We start from the raw sequence: 24,394 nt of genomic DNA on the forward strand, positions 1-24,394 counted from the left end.
AATGAAGAAAGCTCTGCTCAGATACCAGTAATTTCAACAGTACCCACAGCAGCCAAATTTTGGGGTGAAGAATTGCTACTCAGGAGCCATTTTTTCTGTGATAAGAAAAGAATTCAGATGCTAAATTTGATAATCAGAACTATTCTCTTCCCCTACTTAGTAGTACTTTCAAGTCACCAAACAATTAAATTGGAACAGAGTCTTGGACTGAAGCCCTTCCCACTGAAATTCTTGATCATATTGTCATGTATTTCAAGTCAATAGCTGTGTTTCTCACCATCATTGGCTTTGTTAGTACTGCTGTGAAAATATTACACTTGGTGTTGTGTTTGGAAGCCTTGAAATATACATGAAATCATTAGTCTTGGTCATCTGATAAGGTATCAGTCAGATTTGTATCAGTAAAATATTTTATGAGTTACTTGAGAAAGTTCTTCATGAGCTGAAGTGAACTGGAGCTGTGAATTGTAGCTGTCTTGTAAAGTCTGAATCATATGGAATTTCATCAAGTTGGATGTTCTGTTTGGAAGGCAGAAAAGGAAAATTGGTTAAAAGACAACCAACCAAGCTCACTCTCAATTCAGAAATGTTTCTTGTTGAATTTTTTCTCTTGACAGTACCAAGCATGTTAGGGTACTGCAAGTCCTTCCTTTGCCCGTATCCATGAGTAGAAGCTTGTGTTAATAAACACTTTCTCCAAAATCTGGCAGTTGTGGTACTCTCAGTGTCTCTTGCATTTTGTGCTGTAAAAGCAACAGAGTTCTGTTGCTGTGGTTGACTGCACTTGTAGAAGTCACGGAGGAATTAGATGCTCTAAGAAGAATGTTGTTATTTGAAACATTAATGGTTTAGAAACTGTAAGTGAAAAGACTGTGCTGTTCATATTCTCTTTGCTGTTTGGCAGCTTGGAAGGATATTTTTTGTCATTGCAGCCTTCTAAAAAATAATGTATTTCTTCAGAGACATTGATCTCGTTGCCTCTGTTGGAATGTTTTATTTAATCTGAGTCACTTGAGCGTATCATTTCAATCTGAAGTTTTTCTCTTTTTATCTACTGATGCTCAGTGATTCCCATGCTGCTTTCTGAAAAGGGCAAAAGGAATGCCTCAATTCCTTTTAAGGGAAAACATGAGATTACTTCTGGAGGAGTCTTTGCAGTAAATTTGCCAGTATTTTATTAGTACAGAAAGCTTCTGAATGACATTAAATATTTCCACAGTGAGTTTCCAAAAGAAAATGATACATTGCAGTTCCTGGGAGAAAGTCTTAGATTGAGATTTCACACACACTGCCTACAACTCTAAACCTATGTTCCTCTATTTGCTTGAAGTTAGTGACAGCAGTTTGGTGACTGAGCCAGTGGTGGAAGGAGGTGGGAGAAAGACCCCCCCCTTGGGAGGTGATAGCACAGTTTGGGTTACCTTAGCCAGTGAGAATTCCTTGTTTCTCTCCATTACTATAGGAACACAAGTTGCTCTGCATTTTAATAAACTAGGGGCAATCTACACAAAATACTTGAGTTTATGGCCTTGTCATTTGTTAATGTAGCCTTTTGTAGGTAGGTATGCACTCATCTGTATATCTGCAATTTCACAGAATACCTAGAAATTCCTAATTATGAGCAGTTCCACTTGATCTCAGTAGCTGCTCCCTCAGTGGAGCAACTCCAAGGGAACTCTTGAACTGTTGAGCATTTGATGCATATAGACACAAGGTCAGGGAAAGATCATTTTCTTTGCCCATGTTGCAGTGAGAAGACAGTGCAGTGAGACAGTAGGGTAGCTGTCTTCTGTGAGAAAGCAGGGTGCTACACTGAACACTTAGTGAACTGCACATTTGTTAATCCATTTTTAAAACATGATTCTGTGTGATAACCCTTGTGAGCTATGTTTGTTATCCTGGTTTGTCTAAGCTGATGCTTTTTAAAATTGTGCTCTGCCTGGGAATGCAACATCTGTCTAGAGAAGCAAGGGAGTGTTGACTGATGTTGATAAGCTGTGCTTAGAAGGGCTGTGGAAGGCTTTTTCTTAATACCACCATCTGCTCCTCTCAACAGATGCAGTCATCCCAGTGACATACCCTATATTCACTTTCAGAGCTGAGCTTCCTCCTTTCTGCTCCGTGCTAGTTTTTCTGCATGCTTGCCTATTTGCTTAGTTTGATGTATATGACAGGGAAACCTGTGAGTTGGTGACACTCAAAGGTGAGAAATACTCAAAATACTGGTTATTCCCTCTTCTTGTAACGCAGAAGTGAGAACAAGTGACAGGAAATGACTTTTAGAAAAGTAAACAAAGCCTTCACAGAAACATCAATCCATTGAGCTAATTAAGGAAAGTAGCAAAGTACCTGTCTTGGTTTGGAAAGACAGGAGTCTGCTAGGGGGAAGGCAGGAGCCTCCCCTGAAATGGAAATGTAAACTCTCCCTACCCCTCTGAATTGCTATAATTTTAAATTAAGGGGCTCCCAGGCAAAGATATGGGAGCAGGAGATAACATTTCTTTAATAGGGAAGAAATAAAAAGAATAAAATAAACAACGCAGTCCACTAGAACAACACTGACAGAGTCAGAACCCAACCTGACACCCTGTCGGTCAGGGTGTTGGTGGCAGTCCGATTGAAAATGTGGCTGCAGTCCTCTGAAGTATCAGGTGTGGTTCTGTTGGAGCAAGGAAGATCTGTAGAGAAGGATGTATCCTTTCTTCTGGAGATCTAGTGGATGAAGAGGCAGCTGCTGTTCCTCTGGGGAATCCCGTGGAGAAAAGCCGTGCTGGAGTTTCAGAATCTCAGAGTATATCGGGGTAGCAGTGCTTGGCTCCTCCCTCTGGGCAGAGCATCTCACAGTGGGATATTATAGTTCTTATCAGTCATGAACTGATATTCAATAGTCTGTTATCAGCAGAGGTCCAAGGAAGGTGTGAATGTGGTCACTCAGAGAGATAAGGCAAACTGCTCACTTGACAAGGTAATCAGCCATACAGATGGTAATGGAAAACATCTTGCATGCAATCTTCAACAGTACCTTGTTTTTTTTTGGTGACAGTAATTCTTGTAATAATTTTTGCTCCACATTCAATATAACTAAAACAGTGAATGCATCTGGAGTTTAACCTGATGCACAAGTGAAACTTTTGACAACTCTCTGTCTGAAGCCTTCCCTGTGTACAAAATTGGGGTAACCACTGGCTTTTCTGGTATTAAGTTTAAAAGTACCATTTTGTGTGTGCAGATTTTCTTGTTAGGTTTTGTTTGTTTGGGAGTTTAAATGTTTCTTTGTCAATGAATTGTTTTTGTAAACTCTGTGGTTGTGCATGTGCCTTGGACATTTGAGTTTATATACATTTTTTTAAGGCTTATACATATGTTTTGCTACCGGTAACAAAAATGGCAGCGCTCTTTCAGCTACCTCTGTCTGTCTCAACTAGAAACAGCTTGTTACTGTATATGTGGAGTTTTAAAAAGGTTTGACATATGTTAGCTTCTCTAATAAGCTTTTTCTTCTGCCTGTGAGAAAAGCATATCTCAGGAAACATTCTGTTCACAAACACTTCACTTTACAAACATAGAAGGACAGGGATGCAGCTGCTGGTTTGTTTTCTAGACAAGTTAGTCTAGAGCCAACAGGCACACCCTTTCCCTTGCCAATACCCTTTAGAAAAATGACTGCATAAATAAGAAATGCGTTCCTGAAAACTTCTGTGCTAGTGGAACTGAACTGGGAGACTTTTCTGCTCTGCTGTAGGATGGAGAGGCTGGTGGTGAGGGGGAGGAACTCGTGTGGGGTCTCTCTAGTATATCTTTCTGCCTTGTGAAACTGGGATGGGCTGCAGCACTGAAGCAAGGCCAGCAGCCCACTCTGTTCTCAGGCTGCAGTTGTTTAGGATGCATTCATTTCTAGCTTTGCTTGTTAGTACTTCTGAGTAAGGGGAGCCTTTTTAGTACAATACCAGTGCACTCAGTGCTATCCATAGTAACAAATACGTAAGGGAGAGATTCAGAGTTTGCATTGCACAACTGGGGGAAGTGGGGAGGAACATGACACAGCCATTGAGCAGGAAACAGAGTTTCTTGTTGAATACTGGGAGCCTCAGCATCTTTGGCACCAAGCTTCAGCATGGTCCTCTGCCTGAATGAGGCAATAAAATTAATGTCCATATTTGTTAAAGGCAAAATGATCTATATGGTCACTCATTACTTGATGTCAAAAAGTAAGAAATTGCTTTTTTACATTTTTGAGAGAAGCTGGTAGAGGGGTTGGTTGTTCATGCCCCATGGTAATGTTTCCAGTGCTGAGGACCCCAAATCTGGATGCAAACCATTGTAGACATACTAATTAAAAAACCCCAAACAACTCACGTTCATATTTTCCCCCTGTCATTAGCTGCATCCAAAGCAGCGTGGGCAGCAGGTGAAGGGAGGTGGCTCTGCCCCTCTGGGGAGGTGATTCTGCCCCTCTGCTCCATGCCTGAGACCCCACCTTGGGTTCTGCATCCAGCACAGGAAGGACCTGTTGGAGTGAGTCCAGAGAAGGGACACAAAGATGAGCAGAGGAATGAACAGAAGACAGATTAAGAGAGTTGTGGTTGCTCAGCCTGGAGAAAAGGAGGCTCCCAGGAGATCTCATTGTGGCCTCCAGTACTTCCAGGGGGCTCATAAGAGAGATGGGGACAGGGTTTTTAGCAGGGCCTGTTGCAGTAGGACAAAGCATCATGGTTTTAAATTCAGACAGTACATTCAGACTAGACGGAAAGAAGAAATGTTTTGTGATGAGGGTGATGAAACACTGGAACAGGTTGCCCAGAGGGGATGTAGATTCCCCCTCCTGGCCTTCCTGCCAACAGCCAAGGCCAGCTTGGACAGGGCTCTGAGTAACTTGATCTTTTTAAAGATGTCCCTGATCATTGCAGGAAGGTGTGGATTAAATGGCCTTTGAAGGTCCCTTCCTACAGAAACTGTTCTTTGATTGTATGAAACCAAACAACCTTGATTGACTGAAGTGGGAGCTTCAGTGGTGTTCATTTAAATGTGAGTGGCTTTTATCTGCTAATTGAATCTTTCTTCAAAAAACCGCTGATGGTTACAGCTAGTGGTCAGCAGGACAATGAACTCCCTGTGCAATTTCTCTGAAAGGGCTAGCACCATCCATTCATTAAGGAACAATAGGGTGTTTCTGCTGGAGTACTTGTGCAATATTATATTTGACAGCAACTTAATGGGGGCATTTAGGGAAAAACAGTAAGAAAGATCAAAATAGTTAATTATTTTCTTCACAGGTAAAGCTCCACTTAGTACACCGAGGAATAGAATTTGATAACAGACTTTTCACAGTAGCCAGCAGCAGTATGGTAACTTTTAAGACAAGTAACAGAAGTTAAAAACATATTACTAATTAATCTGAATTTACGTAAAGTTAGTTAACTGTTGAGACAACTTGTAGTTTATCTTCCAAAGCAAAAATTGCTCACTGAATTCAAATGCAACTATCACATCTGAAGCAGAAATTTAACAGGGAATTCGCTTTTGTTCTGTAAGACTGAAGGAGGTCAGTCCCTATCACCAGTCTCAGCAGGTAGGCTGGCAGATAGCAGACCCTATTGCCTGAATGTGGTATTGGGCTTTGAAATGTATTACACCCATTTGGGATATTTGTTGTTCTTTTTAAAGATTGCTTTTTAAAAGGGAACTTCGGCAAGAACAGCCTTTTGGTAAAATGAGCATTAAAGTTAAGATAACACTAACAACCTCTCCTTGTTTTTGTTGGGTCTTTGGCTGTGGCACATGTTTGGAAATAGAATGTCAGCTTTAGACTGTTGCATGTTTTGTTTTGATTCTTAATCACATATGGTTTTTTCCTTATTTTTGCCTAGGGGCTGGGTTGTAGTTAAATAGTGTTCATAGCCACTCTTGGGGTGCTGTGTTTTAGATCTGTGGTGAAAACAGTGCTGATTGTTTGCAGCTGATGCTGCAGCTCTTGCTGAACAGTGTGTGCACAGTCAGGAACTGGCAAAGGCCCACCTGTGGAAGGTTATGAGTGATTGCTTTTGCACTGCTTGTTTGATTTCTTTTTATCTTCTCCCACTTCTCCTTTGCCTGCTAAACAATTTTGTCTTGACCCACGAGTTTTCCTGCTGTTCCTCTTTCCTCTCCAGAGGTGGAGTGGAGCAATGAGAGTGAGAGTGGCTCTTGTGGGGTTTAGCTCCCTGCCAGGGTTAACACACAACAGTATTTTACATGTATATACATGTAAATCTAAATACATGCATATATAAAAAATATTTTATATTTATGGTCCTAAATGGAAATTAAAATCTTCATTCTTTGCTGAGTAAATTAAACTTTCTTGTACACAAATGGGAGGTTATTTGGAAGTGTTTTAGATCAATGCATTAGGAGACAAATGGGTAAGATCTTTCTCATTTTCTTACAACACTGTAGATTATTCTTATCTTCATTGGAGTGATTGTACAAGTGAAAATAATTAGACTGACTGGAAAATAAATGCTTTATTATCCAATTATTAATTTAATTATTCAAGGTGAATAATTCGGAGAGTGTATGAGAGCTTGCTCATTACTAAAGAAAAAGCAGCTTTTGAGTATTTTCTCTAGTGGATTGTTCAATGACAAGCACACCAAAATCTTCAGTCAGAAAAATTTGAAGTTGGATACACAAGGTGAAAAGTAATTTTGTACATTTAGAAGAGAGTTTTCTAGGTGATCTCTGTATGACAGCCAAAAATAGGTTGTATTGTTATATATTACTGCCAAGTGTCATCACAGATCTTTGGACCTCACAGTTCAAATATTCTATGTATCAGCTTTACAGCCGTGAGTAAAAATACCCTTTTTTCTTTCAATCAGGATGAAAATAATACAGAAAATGCTGTCAGTTCTTCAGATGCTGAGAAACAGGATTCTCCTCCACCAAAGCCTCCACGGACCCGCAGGTACTTAACTGTGATCCTCTACTGTTTTAGGCTGAAAGATGAATAAAAAGTAGAATAAAGCTACTGATAGCATAAAAACTTAAGATGAATATGTTGTGTTTATAAATAGAAATATATATAATGCAAATAGAAGTAGTATCATTGACTCTAAATATAAGCTATAATATTTTTGTGAAGTCTGTGTTTACATATACCAACCTTGCAATGATTATCTGTGAATAGATGTTTACTAGTCAGATATGTTTGATCTACTTGTGTTTTAATTCTGCTAGGTGACAGTAGTAAAACAAACTCCAAATAGCCTCAAATAATGACTGAATGCTTCTTTTTGGAGATAAAACCATAATGACACATACCCATTTATCCTAGAAAAATCTCAGACAAATACTGCTTTTGACTAGAGTATGACAACCAAATGCTGTTATTATTGAGAAGAATTGGTCTCACCAATCCTTTCATTCAGCAGAGGAGAATCTTCTCTAGCTCTTCAAATGCCTAGGCATAGCTTTACAGAAGCCAAAAGTAAATCTGAACCAACAGATTCATCACCCTAAAACAGCTGCCCAACCCAAGTGTTAAGACAGCTAAAGAAGCAGTTCTCCTGAATGAGGTGTCCAAGTCCCCCAGCTGGTTTGTGCAGAGCTTAGAGTGGCCTTTGGCAGGTGATCTGTCCTGTGGTTAAACAGACATAAGGTGAGCTCTTGGGTTTCCTAAAGTTGTTGAATGACATAAGAAACCACCAGCCAGGTGATATTCTTGGATACCATTTAGGCAGAAGTAAAGTATAATTCCTTTAAAATAAAGAAAGAGTAGGTTAGGGCTTTTTACAAACAAATTACATGGTGTGCTATGTAGGCAATATATTTTTTACCTTATTTGGATTGATGGTAATGTGATTGTATTCAATTATGTAGATTAAGATGATGACAGAGGAGTCAGTTAACCTGTGTTCATGATGAGTTCCAAGCTCTTGAAACTTCATCACTGAGCTTAGAAATATGATTTCTGTCCAATAGATGATTTCCTTACTAGTGTTCCTTGAAACAATCTTAGGTATACCTTAGTTTTTATCATTTAATATTAACATATGTATAATTCATGTAATTGATGTTTAAGCACACATCTGTCTTATCTGCACTGCACTGTTCTTTACTTGCTGCATTAATTTAAAATCTTTTAATCTCTCCTTAAAGCCTGGGGTTTTTTTTCGGCCTGTTTCCATAGAATCATACTTTCCCATCTGCCAGCAGTGGCAGGCAGATTGATTTCCTAGAGGTGAATAAACGGAAGCTTTTAGCAAAGCTGTTGTCTTTCTAAAATTGAGATTATTTTTGAAAAACAAGTAATTAAACTCCTCCTGGAAGATGCTTCTGAGGAAAGACTTTATTTGCTATTAGTCACATCAAAATACCCACTAATGAGCATGTTTTATTCTTGATGTGGGGGGTAATTTTACAAATCTACAGCCTGATTCAGTCAGGACATAGAGCCAGGTTTTGTGTATTGTGGATGTTTTGGCTTAGATTAACATCCTTTTCCTGGGGAGGATGGGAGAGCAGAGTCAGTGAAACATTTTAATTTAATCCCCATATGCACAGGGCAACATTTTTAGGTTGCCAGCCAAATGTGTACTTGAGTTTTACATGCACTGTCTCTGAAGAAGTTACAAGTGAATTGCTAAAGCTACTATTTTTGGAAAGAAAGAAGGCTTTTACATTCTTTATAACCTATGCTGTAAATGGCTTTATAATGTATATTTAGTAAACTAAGATGCATTTTTTTAGAGGCAAGGTTTAACATTTGCTTTTTCTAAAGCAAGAAGGGCTATAGGGACTGATAGTGCAGAGTACTTTGGGCGAACTTGGTTTCAGGTGAACTTGCCTGAGGTGATCCTGAGTGAGCAGGAAAAAAAATGTTTTTTTTTTCTAGGCCTCAGGATGCTTGTTTTCCATATTGTTACTGGACTAAGCCATGTTTGCTTAGACAGTAAAGTCTGTGATACCTGTTTGTTGTTTTCTGACAGCCCCAAGTCTGCTGGGTGAGATGGTGGCATCTCCTCTGCAGCCCTTTCCACTGGATAACCACGCAGGTCATGGCAGAGTTTTTCTGTGAAGGTGTCTTTCTCACTCTCTCTTGCTCTGTTTGTAATATTCTAGTGAAAACATCTCAGGATCTTCTTTAGACTTTAGGATCTCTTCTTCTGAAAGTGCAGTTAGTATCACGTAGCTCTTGTCTGTGCTAAGGATGAGATGTCACTAAAGACATTACCCTGAGTGGTGGGAAGCTTACTCAGAGAGGTGTAATTAATCCTTTCAGTACTTGCTTTAGCCTGGGCATGTATTGGGGAAGAAGTGATACTTTCTAGGCTGCTTTTATGTCTTCTTGGAAGTTAGAAGTGTCTTTAGGATATTGTAATTATATTGGTATTAAATTGGTATTTTACTTACTTAGGTCACCATGAAGCATCTAGCTGTACTTGTTTTGCAGAGGTTTGGAATTGTATTGCCTTTCAAGCTTTTATCACCTTGTAATGCTTTAGTGTAATTAAGCTTGCTGTATGTTATGTGAGTGTTGTCATTTAGCTTAATGTCTCTCTCTGTTTGATGTCAACATAAAAAATATTCTAATATTACTCCTTGATTATTGCAGAGGTAAACAAGAGCAACTCATTACTGCATACACCAGCACCTTATCCTAGAAATTGCTTGGCTTGGCAGTTGATGATCACTTCTTGTGGAAGTCACCTCTCTTTAGAGGACTTGGGGGGATGGAAAGTCTTTGTTAGATACGTTTTAATTGTTTTCAGGTTAAGGTAGGAAGAGGGCATAAGTAAGGTTTAACTTTGTTGTATAAGAGATTGCAAAAAACTTAAGTTTTAAGTTTACAGTTTAGGACTGTACTTGATTTTAGGCGACTGATGTATCAGAATTCAGAGGGAGCACCTTAATATCTTTAAGTAGTAGTCCATGAAATATTTGTATGCTTAGTAGTTGAATCTAAAGTATTGGGGAAAAGAGGTGGTTTATTTTAGCCAGGCTTGGTTACAAAAAGTTCTTTATTTTCAAGTTCAAATGTAGTTTGAAATCAAAGCATAGTCTTAGACATAAACTCATAAAAAGCAAAGATGATTTAACAACTTTTTTGTATACAGTGTAATGAAGAGCTATGTGCTGCTGTCTGAAGTTGGAAGGGTAAAATACTGTAGCATTTTAACTTCTCATCAGGTTCTGTTCAGACTTCAGTCTAATCATAGTAAATACATTTCCAGGGTTATGTGTTACTCTGTTTCATTTCAAGCCCTGCAAACCATCTTTGTTTGCTACAAAGCTAAAACTCATTGAAGGGTGTTCCTTCTTAGTTAACTGTCTCTAACTTGTATGCCACAATTAAAAAAGTAAAAAGCCTCAGTAAGTAAATTTTAAGAGATAAATTCACCAGCTGGTTATTTTTATTAATTCATTGTACTTTAGTATAAATTATTTGTAGTACTTTTGCAACAGCTTCACTCACTGGACTGTTGCTTTTCGTTCATGTGGATGGCAGTGATTTAATGCTAAAGTAGAATAATGTGGTTGTCTAGCTTCAGCCTGCTTATGTTGAGTTGAATTTTCCTATTTTAATTATGAGGGAGGATGTAGAGCTTGGTATCTATTTTTGGTTGTTCATATCAGCTGCATTCCATGACCTTGGCATCACTCTCTTTTATTTGAAACACCCTACAGTATGTTGCATAGAATAACCGTGGATTACTTAAGGCTTTTTTTCTTTTGAACACTGGCCAAGTTTCATTTAAATCTAAACCCATTGTATGCAGTTTCAGTAATGTAGCTCTTTTCCATTAGGAGTAGAATGGATTATATTCTAAAACATTCTAAAAATTTATAATGTATTGCAGAGAAAGCAATAAATGGCTTGTTTTTCAAGTATACATTTTTGCTTGAAAGCTGTGAGAAGGCTTTTTTTTTGGACAAGTTACAGTACTTTTGACAAGTTTTGTGTAATTGTTACTATGAGAAATAATTGTAAAAAGGTGTTCTTGCCTAGTTCATGGTTTACCTGACACCTGAGAAGCCACTGGCATTGGGGCACTGCATCAGCTGTGTGGGAATAGAAGTGTATGAAAAAGCTGCCTCAATCACGCAGGGAAATTCCATTTCCAGCTGTAAATGAGGCAGTGCCTAGGTAGTGGCATTCCAAGATTATCAGGAGCAGTTGGATCTGAAGAGGCACTTGAAGGCTGAGTCATGACAAAGCTTTCAATTTTTTTATCACACTGTGAGGTTTTGCAACCCTATGTGTTTATTTAAAGGTATTATACAGGGAAGCTTACTTCTCTTTCTTGAATGGCCTGGCTTTCTTTGGTTCACTGATTCTTTTCTGTCTCAGTATCCCCTTTCATGAGCTTTCTGTGAGTTTCCTGGTATTTTAAATCAATCTGGTCTTACTGTCTCCTGTTGTTTTCAACAGTATTAGTAGCTCATTTTCAGATAATTTTCCGCCTCTGGGGGCAGAAATGTCTGTGGAGCAGAGCTGTTGAAGGACATGCCCAAAGACAGCATTATGCAGCAGCCCAAAATGCCCAAGATTCACAAGACTTTTAGAAAAAACTAGTGCCAAACAGAGATCTTCTGAATGTGTTCATATCCTAATATTTCTGCTGTGTGAAAATGAACAGAAACATTATTTGCAATGCAGAACATGTGAAATAGTATTAAAAATGTCAGTAAAATGGAAAAATGTTGCCTATTGGGATTTATTTCCTAATTTAAAGAGAAAAAATACATTAGAGTGCTATTTGGACATCTCAGTTGCTGAGGACAGATATCCTTCAATATTAATAAGGCAAAGAATGATTTTGACAAATAATTTCTCATTTCTTCATTGTAAGCCCTCATCTAAGAATGAAGAAGTGACATTTAACTTCAGGTGTAATGGAGAACATTGTAGTAGCTCTGTTGAGATGTGTAGGAGGAAGTTGTTTAATCAACTTTTGGGCTGCTGATTTGTGCAGCATTTCCTTTATCATCAGTTCTATGGATACATCTAAGGGAACTGTTTGAATACATGTGAGGCTCTGTTTACCAGTGGATCAAAGGGTAGAGTGATTTTATTGACCAGTCACTGGTGAAGAACCTCATGAATTTTGACTGGTATTGTGGACCTATATCCTTGTTATATCTAGTTGAATGCTAATTTGCTCTTTTAGCTAATTGTAATGCATAAAGTTAGGTCTGTGCCAGATAAGGAATTAGTTTTGCTGATTGCAGATAACTCTGGGTCAGGAAAATCAGGTCAATAAGGAAAAACCATGATTTTCAGTAGGAGGATTTAGTGGAGATTACTGATGAGCACCACTGCTGGTAAAAGGGGGCATGTAAATATTTGTGCAGTGCACTCACTGTCTCCCTTCCCACGTTCCCTTCCCCATCTGGAACAGAGGAGAGAAATCCAAGAGGAGGGAATTTTCTTGTCCTTAGTGTGTATTAAATTGGAGCAAGATTAGCATCCCCTCGTTTCCTGTCTTATCTTTACTAATTCAGGCATACAACTTATTCTCAAGTTTATTCATTTTTCAACAACTGGAGGCAAGAGTTCCCAAGTTACTTCAGTTAAATTGCTTTGATATGCTTTGTATTTCTTCTGTTTTAATGTAAAGAAAAACAGCAATATTCAAGTGCAGGGAGGAGAGGAAGAGAAAGAGTTGGGCCTCACATTCTTTGTGACAGGAGTGAGGCAGAGAATGGAAGAGATCACCCAGGACTGCAAGGGGACCTGGGGTTTTCCAGATACAAAGATACAGGAACTTGTAGAGGATCATTTGGAAGCTGGGAAGCTTGCAGTACTTCAGAGGGTTAGGATTTTCACAAACTGAGAATCCAAATAGTTCTCTTTAGTATGGAATCTCTTGTATAAAGATTTTAGTTCTGTAACCCATTCTGCTATAGCTTGGTGCTAGTAAAGTCACAAGGATGAAACACATGCTGTAGCCTGTCCCAAGTCAGGTATGGTTTGAGTTCTCTACAAGACTCAGTTATGAAACAGTCTTTGGGCTTTTTTTGGTTTGGGTTTTTTTCCTATATATCATCATAGTCTCAAGAATTTGCACTTGCTGGGTCCTTCTTAGGCATGGTTTGGAAGCAGGGGAGCCAAAGTAGTACTTTGATTTTGCTTATTATGTGACATGCAGACAAATAATGAGAGCCTGTCCTTTCTCTTGTAGACAGAGTTCTTGTGCAGTCTTGTCCTTCTTATGCTGGAGAGTCTCATGAGAGCAGAGTAGGGGCAGAGCAGAATTCCCTCCTTCCATGTGCTGGCCATGCTGCTTTGGATGCAGCCGAGAACATGTTTGGTTTTTGGACTGTGGGTTGGTTTCTGCACACTGCTGGGTCACGTCCAGCCCCTCCTCCACCAGCCCCCCAAGTCCTTCTCCACAGGGCTGCTCCCAGCTTGGAAGGATGCTGGGAATTGCCCCAACCCAGGTGCAGCACCTTGCACTTGGCTTTGCTGAACCTGATGATGTTCTCATGGGCCCACCTCTTGAGCTTGTCCAGGTTATCCTGGATGTTAAAAGAAATGGAAATGATAAAAATGCCTTGATCAGTTATGCTAAATGTTTGTAGTCAACAACTCTGCATCTAATCTGACCGTATGCTTGAGGAACTTCTCCTTCTAAGTAGCTTGAGATGAACTGCAGTTATAAGTGCTGTGGTTTCACTAATATGCACTGTAATTTGCATCATAAATTCTACTGGAATTATTTTTTATGTTGTATATACCTCATGTCGACTAAATTTGGTTTGCAACTAAGCTGAGACTATCAAATACACAAACATAAAAATAAAATCCTCTTGAGCATGTACAGAAAAATAGAATTGAAGGAAGATATTCAATGTTAAATGGGCTGTAAGGATTTTTTTTTAAAGAAATCTTTCTTGGCTTTACTGAAATTTGAAATTTCTATATGTCAAGTTTCTCAGAGCCACTTAAGGAAAAAAGTAGTGAAATGCTGCCACAAGAGGGCCTGTCTTGCAATGTCTTTGCAGAATGCTTCTAGGAAAGGATGTGAGCAATCTTTGAACTATTAGTGAGGATTAGTTGTGGCCTGAATGAATGTCCTTGTGAAAGATATTTTGAGGATGTTGACTTAATTCCTGCCTACCCCACCAGTCATATTCTATAACCGTTTTCTGTGTGCAATAGAAGCTCTGTGTGGAGTTTGATATTGGTGTTACAGCATTAAATACTGTAGTGGGAGATGGATGGATAGCTAAAATCTTGTCAAAATCCAGAAAATTTAGACAATTGTGTCTTGGTTGTTTTGCAGTTGCCTTGTAGAAGGAGATGCTAAAGAAGAAATCTTGCAGCCTCCGGAGCCTCAGCCAGTACCACCAATCCTAACACCATCTCCCCCATCAGCTTATCCCACAGTCACTACGGTGTGGCAGGACAATGACAGATACCATCCAAAGCCAGTTTTGCACATGGTTTCATCAGAGCATTCAACAGACCTCAATGAGAATTACAATAAGTCCACAGAACATTCAGGGAAGAACGAAGCCAGCGAACACACAGAGAAGAGGCTGGAGCGCAACTTAAGTTTTGAGATCAAGAAGGTCCCTCTGCAGGAGGGACCACGAAGCTTTGATGGCAACTCCCTGTTGAACAGGGGACATGCAATTAAAATTAAGCCTGTGTCATCCTGTGTAATTGATAAGAGCTTTAAGCCACAGGAACAGATTTCAGGGGATTCATTTGTAGATGCTTCTCAAAACTCATGTATGGAGTACAGCGTGCCGCAGTCTAACACAGCCTTAATACCTTCCCCAGAAGGTCTGCAGAGTCAGCAGGTGTCTGATGCCCCTCCCCGACCAGACCGTCTGCCTCTGACAGAAAAGGGACACGCCACGTGGGCACTGCAGGGGCCTGAAAATGCACTGCGAACCTCCGTGTCTGAAGAGTTGTCTTCAGATACTTTGTGTCACAGTGTTCAAACTCTCTCTCTAGTATCAAACAGCCCAGTTGACCATCCTTGCAGTGATCCTGTTGATCATACTCCTCTTTGTGTTCGAGCACCCCTCTGTTTCACTAACCCTCTCCATGCAGATGATTCTGACACGGATGAGCTGGACTTCGACAGAGCCACGAGCAAAAGCACGTCCAACGTGTCAACCGCAAGTGCCACGGTCTCTGCTGCCACTAACACTGAAAACATTTCTGCCAGAAAAGTATTGCCAATGTCTATTGCTAGGCAAGACTTAACAGCTGTAACATGTTCTGAAGATGGCAAAGGTAGGTTTCACTGAGGTTCAGAAGTGCTGCTCTGGTATCTAGCTGCATCTGTAGAGCTGGACAACATAAATTTCTTTGCAATGCAATTTTCTAAATGTAAATTTAATCAGTGCAGTATGGCAGCTTCAGAGAGGGCACAGCTCTTTTCCTGACAGCTTTCAGTTTGCATGTGAGCTATTTTTGGTATAAAGTACTACAGACCACGATTAGCTGCTTCAAAAGCTGTACTGTGAGCTTTATTGTGAGCATTTGTTTAATGCTTTATTTATAATGCATTCCTGTAGGTTTGTATGTAATTGTAGGTTTCTGTGTTGTTATTTGGTGCATATTTTTTCTCTATGCCCAGTTTCATGGAAGTGTCTGTAATAATTGGGGGTTGACTAGTCAAAGCATTTTCAACAGGCTTGTGCAAATACATAACAGTTTCATGCTTATTGGTTGATGTGCTGTTCCTAAAAATCTAGATGTAACCTCATTCACTGCATTGGTCTTTGAAGTTGCTCATGATTTGGCTCCTGCATTTTATAGTGTTGTAAATATTTAGCTGTTCTTTCCTCTTTTTCTGTACATGGCTGGGGGTGACAAGCTAATACAGCTGTTCATCTAAAAATCCAAGTTATGCTCTATTAGCACTTGGAAAATTATTTAGTGGCTTTTTACCTTTTACTACTTTTTTTGAGTTTGTTTGGTTTCTTTTTTTGCAAAAGTTTGCAAGTTAGAACATAATTTATTGAAGGCAGAAGGGTCCCAAAACATGCAGGTGCAGATTTCAGTCAGGCTGGCACACTTAGTGCAGATGGAGGACAGAGCAGGGAAGAAGAGATTAGGCCTTGGCAGCTGCTTGTGCAAAGCCCAACAAAACATGAAGTAAAGCTGTGGAGGTGAAGGAAGAGCATGAACCTCTGGATCCAGCTCAGACTGCTGTGCTTGGAGCTGCTGAGAATGATGGCCTCACCTCAGGAGTCTGTGCAGACTTCATGATTTTCTGGAGTGAGATGGGGCTCAGTGTGTGATGCAAGATGCAGAACCAGCTGATTGAAAGTATTGGCTTTGTGAACTGAATGTTCACCAAAAGTCATATATCCAGAAATGAACTGTTTTGCAGCCTTAAAAACAATCTGTTTCTGTAGATCTTGATATAGATCTGTAGATACTGTGATCTGTACCTATAGATCTATAGATTTTGGTTTAGATTGTGTAAACATAGGATAATACTTGCACATACCTGTATATTTTTAACACTGTGACTTAAAAGATGCTCTGCAAAGCCGACAAAGTCCTTTTGTTTTTTATTTCAACTTTGCAAGAAGTCCTCCTTGGATTTGTTTCATAGATTTGCAGGCTATTGTATTTTTCAATTTAGCCAGAATATTTTTCTTCTTTCCCAGAGCAATCATTGTTTGTCACTGTTTGGAAATTATAATTTCTCTGTGCATCTCATTATGTAGATGCTGTAAGAACATGCAAATAAAATAAGTGATATGTCATAAATATGATAAAGAATTGGAGAAATGTCACTCTAGAATTTGTTTCATGTAACTGTGTATCAGAAACATCTTGAAATAACAGTACAGCCCTTGTGCTGCTGGTATGTTGATGATTTCACAGGAATTGATTAAAATTCTAGCATTAATTTTTCTTATCTTGTTAATAAGGGTGTATCTCTTCTCCGTTTGTTTGATAGTGAACACTTCCCATTTTACATTCTGGTTGCAGGTCTTGTAATCCCTCAGGGACTCCAGAACATAGGGTTAGATTGCTTGGCCCCAGTGATCCTAAACCCTGTTTACAGTGGCTTTCTCATTTTCACACTGGCTCAGGACTCTTCTGTCTGAAGCTGGGAATGTGGCTGCAATCACCAGTGAAACTTGTCTGTGAACTTAGCAGCACCCTGATTGCCTAACCATAACTGCTGGTGTGCACCATCTTACCACACAGTTAAATCCTCTTTTTCATTCAAATGAAGTGAAAAGCAGTTGTACCCTGAGGTAAAAGGAAAAAAAAAAACAAAGAGAACAATAAAACAGAAACAACACCGAAACAAAACCCTAAAAACTCACTTTCAGTTAGTGCATGTCCATGGTGACTTTATTTGATGGTTTTATAGAGGCCCTTTCTTTTAATGAAGATTTTCTGGTTTTCTTGTACTCTTTGGTAAACTTGAGATGGAAAAGGTCTCAGAAGTCACTTGGAAAATGATGGCTTGTAGAACTTGAAGGAATTCTGTCCTTGCAGCAGCTGGGGATGCTTCATGGCTTTATTAGTTAAAATGTGTCTTTGTATTTTTGAATCCTGTGTAAAGTACAGTAGTCAGATCAGATTTCTTATGACAGCAACTACTTTAAATTGTTTTAAACCTTTAATTACTACTCCAAATTTCTTAGCAGGTCAGAGAGGGGCTCTTGCTGCCAGAATGGGTTGTGTTAGTACACTCCTGGGAGGTGAGAGGGAACAGGCTGGGGACAGGATGTGGTACTGGCACCAACAGGAGCCATCTCCTCTGGCTCCTGTTTACCCTTTGGCCTAGTGAACCTTGCACTAGGCTGTTTAACTGTGGTGTGAGAGCCAGTGGGCCTCAACATGGACTTGATAAGCAAAACTGAGACCTGAAAGAATGAACAAGAAGTATTCATTTGAGTTACTGAGGGTTTTTTTTCCCTCCAAATTATTTAGACTGAAAATGTTTTCATTTTCTTGCTTGCATAATACACAAACTGATCCTATGCTCTTAATGTGAAGTTAATGTTGGTAGATGAAATTGCTCCACAGTGTTAGTGTGGTAAACCAAAATGTTTTATAATACTTGGAGCAAATTTTTCTTTTGCTTTAGGTACTATACCAAGTTTAAGATTATCTCATATATGAAAAGATCAACTTCTAAAAGTCTAGGAGAAAAATCTATGTATTTTAACTTATCTAAATGTCATATTTGATTTAGATGCTGATGCTAGTGAAGAGTCCTCTCCCCCGCTCCCAGAGAGAACACCAGAATCATTTGTATTAGCAAGTGAACAGAGTGAGTTTTTGATGTTTGGTGATAACTGGAGATAAAAATGTGAAGAGCATGTCAGTATTGTATTTGAATACCCTGGTTTTCGGTTAGTCTGTTGGAGCAATTTGTAAAATGGAATGAAATCTAGCATGTGCAGTGCTTATTTTGGGATTTAACTTTTGCACACCCTCAAACACAGAGAAATTATTTTTCATTTTCTGACTAAGTATGGTGTTATATGATATTTAAGTAACTGGGGACTCCAATATTAGTAGAGCTGGGTTTCAGTCTGAAGAGTATGGAAATGAGATGATACAGTGGAGAAATGCAGTACAGTTAGGGAATTTCCCAGCTATTTTAGTTCCTACTGCTCCCAGGTAGGGAGTGGGTATGCACATGAGCAGTGTTTATCTGATCCCCCTTTCTTGGGCAAAGGAAAGATGATGACACTTCATTCTGCACTGCATGTAGTGAACAAGCCCAGTTAGTCAAATTTAATGTAGTTGTAGTTCACTCTTTGACTGCCAAAAGGGTAACTTCAAGAGAAAGCTGACACTTGAAGATGATGTGGTCCTATTGCCATAGTTCATTCATCAAGCTAGTAATGGCAGAATACAAAACAGATGAATTGAAATGAAGTGATAAATTAGGTTGATGCTTGGTACCTTCCAGAAAACCTAAAATGATATAGTTATTTACTGAGACTTATGTTTAGTGTCATTTTGAAATTCAAAAAATTTGGGTCCAAGTAGTTAATCTAAATATTTTCAGCATGAAAGTGCTGAAGTTTTGTAAATGTGTTCTTTGAGCATCATAAGCATAGGTAGTTCAGAGTCAAAGTGATCCTTTCTTTGCCTTTTATGGACCTGTTGCTTTTCTGTGACCACACAAGGAACAAAGCTGTTTTCTTTAAAAATCTCTCTTCAGGACTGGAATCACTAAAACCACTTCTATTTTGTTTGTCTTTTTGCACAATGTCAGTAAAGGACAGGTGTGGCTGTCCTTACTTGGATGTTTACTTAGGAGATCTGTAAAACACACTCTATTACTGCCCAGCTGATGTAACAGAAGTTCTAAATTGCCCTTGAAAAGGAAGCCAATTCTCCTGTTGCTTAGGAGCCCCCAAAGGAACAAAATGAACATCCACAATGCAAGCACTGTACTCTTGTGCTTTGAGTTGTATTGTGCCATTTTGCCTTTTCTGGAGCATGTGTCATGTAAAGAGATTTTCATGTTTTTACAGGCATTTAATCTTAAAAAAAAAAGAAAAAGGTTTAGAGGTTTAGAACACATTTCCAATGGTGTGTATTACTGGCTCATCCTGAGGAGATGTGAAGTATGTTGAGCTGAGTTAATTCTCCCCAGGCACGCCCTTGCTGAAGCCAGCAGTGATTGCACAGTCGGAGTGGAGCGCGCTGCGTGATCAGCACCTGCCTGAGCAAACAGCCTCCCCAGTAAGTGCAGCTGACAAGTCTGTACTCATCACTCAGCTCTGCTTTGCTTGGGAGCTGCAACTAAAAGTAAAATCCATATTTGTGAGAAGTTGCAGCTGTTGGTCATCTACAACTGGCCAGGTTTTCCTCTGCCTGAGCTGCTGAATTGATGTGAAGAGTATGTTTTCTTTCCAAGAAAATGATCTGTTTTTCTAAGGTCAGCAGTGTTTTTAAAAGGAGCACTCCTAAATATATGTTAAACTATGGCCTTAAGAGTGTAAAGATGCTGCTTTTAGGGAGCTTGCTGTCTGCCCTTAATGGATCTTAGGCCAATTCAAACTGGAAGGGAACAGCAGTCTCTCATCTAAACTTCTGCAGGGCCTCACTCCAGGCTAACCAGAGATTTTTCCAGCTGGGTCTTGAGAACCTCCAGGGATGGACACTTCTTTTGGGCAACCTGTTTTGCTGCCTGAAAATGGTTTTCCCTTATGTCCATATTTATTTTAAACAAACCATTTTTGCCCATCAGATTTCACTTTTCTCTCATCCGGCTCACAGTCATCCTGCATGAACAGTTGGCAAAACTTTAAAAGCACATAAGTCCTTTTTACATTTGTCCCTTTTTTTCATATGCCCCCAATATCTCACTTAAAAGTATGACAAAAAAGACAGATGTGAATTTTCAGGAAATGTAAATGTAGTGTGAGAACCAACCTACCTAAATTTGCAATTAAAGTTCCAGTGTCATGTTTTCAAATTTTCATTAAATGCTACGGTTCTAATGGTAAATTCTCATACTAACTACTGTAGCATTTTTGTCAGTGTTGAGACAAGTCAAAAATGTAGAGGTAAATTAGTATTCCCATGTATGTTATATGATTTTGGTGATGTTTTCATAATCTTAAATTTCTGTCTTTCTTTTAGTTTTCTGGAAGTGGTTTGTGTAATTATTTTCTATCTCTCTCATTAACAGGGTTTGAAAACATCTTCACCTATACTACCTGGTAAGTGGAGGAAGCTTTTCTAATTTTTTTTTCCAAAATACATTTTTCCTACTGAACAAAAATTTGCCTGAACTTGGCATTTGCTCTGAAGGTATCTAAATATATTGTCAAATATACTTGTATTATACTAAATATATTGTTACCTATGATGTCTAAGTGCCTTTAGTTTAGAAAATATAAACTGAAGCCTTTATGTTGATGTATTAAATGGCACTGTGAGCTTTTGCTATAAATAGATGCTATGTGGGATTTCAGCTATCCATACAAACTAATAATCCAGATATGGAAAGCAGGAATATGTTGCTGTCACTGAATATTTACGTCATAAACAATTTTCAAGTTTTGCTTTTAGGAAATGAGAAATTGTCTTTCAAAGCTTTATTTTTGTAAATAATATTTGCTGCCAGTTGTTTTCTGGACTGTAATGACAAGTAGCATTGCCACAGTGGTGACTAAGTGAATGTTACAGTGAGGGGTCTGTGTGTTTTCTAGATCATCCTGAACGAAGCAACAAAACACCAACTGACATTTTACCTCAGATTTCTTTCTCTGGTTCTACTGACACGAGAGGTCAAATTTCAGAATTTTCTGCAGAAGTAACAGATATTGGTAATTACAATTCTTTCAAAATATAATCACTAGATGACTTAAACAGGGGATTTGCTCTCAGTACTGGTTTGGATAGCTGCTACTACTGCCATCCTCCAACTCACTGAGATGAAGAGCCCAGACAAATAAACCTGCCTAGTCTCTTCAGCACTGCTGAAGGAGTTTTCCCCAGAATAAAAGATTAAATGATTTTTCACTTTGAAAAAAAACTGAAGTGTATAAAATATAGAATTTGTCAAATGGGTTATAATTTTTGTAAAGTTTTGTAAATTTTTGAAAACTTCCAGAAATAATACCTGAAAACAGCCTAGGTACGCAGAGAAGGAGGGGAACAAAAATATAACAAAGGCTGCAATACTGTATTGAATGAAAAGTACTTTCCAGGGAGGTTTAAGTACTGAACTATAATAGTATACAAATTGTTCATATTTGCATTTCCTGTGGCCAGAGTGCCTTCAGGATTCCTTGTATTACAAAGTTGTTTTCTAGCCCTGAGAGTAAATCTATTTTGTAAGAGCTGAAGCCATGTCTTAGTGATCTTCTGACTGCTGCCAGCCTTTGTGAGCCTGTGTTGTCTCAGCAGGCATAATGTATTAAATACATTTCTTTCCTTAGGTTTTGGTAACCGCTGTGCAAAGCCCAGGGGACCAAGAGAGCCACCCTCAGAATGGACATGATCCAAGAACCAATGGACATACTGTCAATAAATTATACTGGAAAACTCAAGTGCCACTGAGAACTAGAGAAATAGAGTTCCACTTTCCTGGGGGGCGACTAACACAGAGCAGTGTAGATCTAACTATCAATGGTACATTCTTGCAGTGCATCCCACGCAAAGCCTGACACATGGTTCACAACTGTGGATTCCAGTATTACAACAACCTTTTGCTGGGGCCATCTACCTGCCTTACTACACTTAGGAGAAAGTATTACATATGATTTATTTTGTAACTTCAAGTATTATTGCCTTAATGTCTTTTAACCCTGTTACACGCTGCTTGTAGACATATGTTAATATAGTAATACTTTTGACAGATTGTGTTTTATGGACTACTTTTTGCTAACATTTGATTACCATGTATGCATTATTTTGTATATGTACAGGGCAAGTAAGTATATAATTTGATAAAGTTGCAATCATAAAATATTAACAGAAGATGTAAGAAATCTCTGCATGATCTAAATTTTTGTGTACCTTATTTGTAAGTTATTTGCCCTGAAGTTTTAGAAAATAGTTTCTGGGGTTTTTTACAAAAATTGCTGGACACACACAGCCAGAATTGCAGGTTAGCAGAGATAAAGATTGTAATGCATTTTGTAAATTGTAAGCAAAAGGTTATTTTTATATTATATACTGTTTAATTGTCAGACCTGATTTGTTCTGGTTTTCATCTGGTCATGGAGATTCAGTAAGTGCCTTGGAACAGTATTGAATTCTCTTAGCCTGTGTATATTTCTTCAGTGTTTTGAGTTCACCTGGAATTAGATTATCAAAAAGATTTGTATGTTTCTTAGTATATTTGACCTGCCAGTAAAAGAGAAACCATTTTACATAATCAACACTCCTTAGTTTTCATTTTAGTGTTTCATCAGTTGCAATCTTTAGAAAGTTCATCTCTGTCACCTTTCCGTGTAGTAGGATTTTGTGGTTTTAATAGGGCATGTTTTTAATTTGGGAAAACCAGAACACACTGCTAAAAGGACTGTTCAATACCACTGTCTTCTCTTACAGATGGGGAATACAATTTATGTTGTTCAGCAACTGTGTATGTAAGAAAGCAACTTATATGAAGGTTCACCTGGAGCCCTTGCAGCTACACTGTATCTTGGCAATATATTATGTCAAGAGTTAATCCTTATAAGGATTCCTTACTTAAACTTTTCTGTAATACAATCTTTAAATTAAAGAAAGTAAAAATCTCACTCTGGGTGTTTTTACTCTTAGGAAAGAAAACTGTGTTCAAAAGCCAAGTGTAACACAGTGAAGGATGGCATTCTGGCTTAGCTTACAGATCTCATACTTGAACAGAACACTGACACTCAGAACCTTATTTTTAGTAACTACTTTAAAAGTTCTGGCTAGCAAGAATGCCAGAGAAGCAAAGAAGAATGTTTAGAAGAAAATGTTCATTTTGGGTAGTGAAACTATATTAATCTGAACTTGAGCTGGGAACATTGTCTGATGTGCTACTTGTACCTTGAGTGTCTCTGCTAGTAGAGAGCTAATGCCCCGATAGCTCTGTTGTAATCTCCTGAAGGGATGTAACTGGCATTTACTGTCTCTGACTCTGGATTTAATCGCCATGTGCTTTGTACCATGTGACAGACTGCCAAGCTGGGGAGCTCTTTCAAAGAACTGTGTGCACTATAAATACTTCCCATGGATGTACTTTTGCAGCTATTCATTTAAAAATAAATAATTTAAAGATATGTGCCATCTGCGATAATCTATATCAACTATATTCCTGACTTGTAAACAGTTCAGACAGCTGGAATGTTCTGCAGTTGCCAGAATAAGGCTGGCCTGAACTTTGTCTTCCTTCCCTTGTGTTGCAGATGATTAGGTCAGACTTTCACTCTTACTGAGCTCCTGTGGATTTGTAAGGCAAGATGGGTTGTCAGCACCTCTGGGCAGTCCAAATCATTGGAACATTTGGGAAAAAAAGTTAAATAAGAAAATTCCCAAATATGTTTTGATGTACTTTTCAAGGATCTCTTCCATATTTGTCCACCAATAAAACACAAATCTGTGTAGGTAGTAGATTTTCTGGTTTTCACAGATGAATTTCACTTAACAGCAAAGGCTGTCCCAAATCTGTGCACTACATACAGGCCATCTTGTTATGTTTAATTAAAGGACATTTTTTTTTCCCACTTTGTTTTGCACAGATGTGGATCATATTCCAAGCTGAGTTTGTCACAGAAAAAAACTCAAAGAAAGGTTGCAGCCTTTCTTTGCTTTAGTGATAAAAAACTGCAATTGTCCAGTATGGATTTCTGTTTCTTTTGACAGAACTGATTCACAACTTGCTGTTCCCTGCTTTGGGTTTTGTATTTTCACCTATTGTATTTCAGATAAGCTGGCAGTTTTAAGAACAAGGTGAAACCTGCCCAATGTCAT

The 24,394-nt window shown here is 38.7% G+C and overlaps 1 protein-coding gene across 3 annotated transcripts in view; it reads left to right on the forward strand.

Annotated features, from left to right (window-relative positions):
• The window catches only part of PTPN12 (protein tyrosine phosphatase non-receptor type 12), a 39,438-nt gene extending 15,735 nt beyond the window's left edge, over positions 1–23,703 (forward strand). The window contains exons 11-17 of one of the 3 annotated variants that reach the window (XM_005423530.3): positions 6,861–6,946; positions 14,271–15,235; positions 18,174–18,251; positions 19,593–19,681; positions 20,634–20,664; positions 21,157–21,273; positions 21,889–23,703. In XM_005423530.3, the coding sequence (XP_005423587.1) occupies positions 6,861–6,946; positions 14,271–15,235; positions 18,174–18,251; positions 19,593–19,681; positions 20,634–20,664; positions 21,157–21,273; positions 21,889–21,950 (1,428 nt within the window). In that variant the 3' untranslated portion in view covers positions 21,951–23,703. The remainder of the gene's footprint in view (positions 1–6,860; positions 6,947–14,270; positions 15,236–18,173; positions 18,252–19,592; positions 19,682–20,633; positions 20,665–21,156; positions 21,274–21,888) is intronic. The other 2 variants (XM_031059004.1, XM_031059002.1) reach the window with 2 other exon arrangements.
• The last annotated feature ends 691 nt before the right edge of the window (positions 23,704–24,394 follow it).

This window comes from Geospiza fortis, unplaced genomic scaffold (assembly GCF_000277835.1).
Source record: "Geospiza fortis unplaced genomic scaffold, GeoFor_1.0 scaffold424, whole genome shotgun sequence".
In the NCBI taxonomy this organism is placed as follows: Eukaryota; Metazoa; Chordata; class Aves; order Passeriformes; family Thraupidae; genus Geospiza; species Geospiza fortis.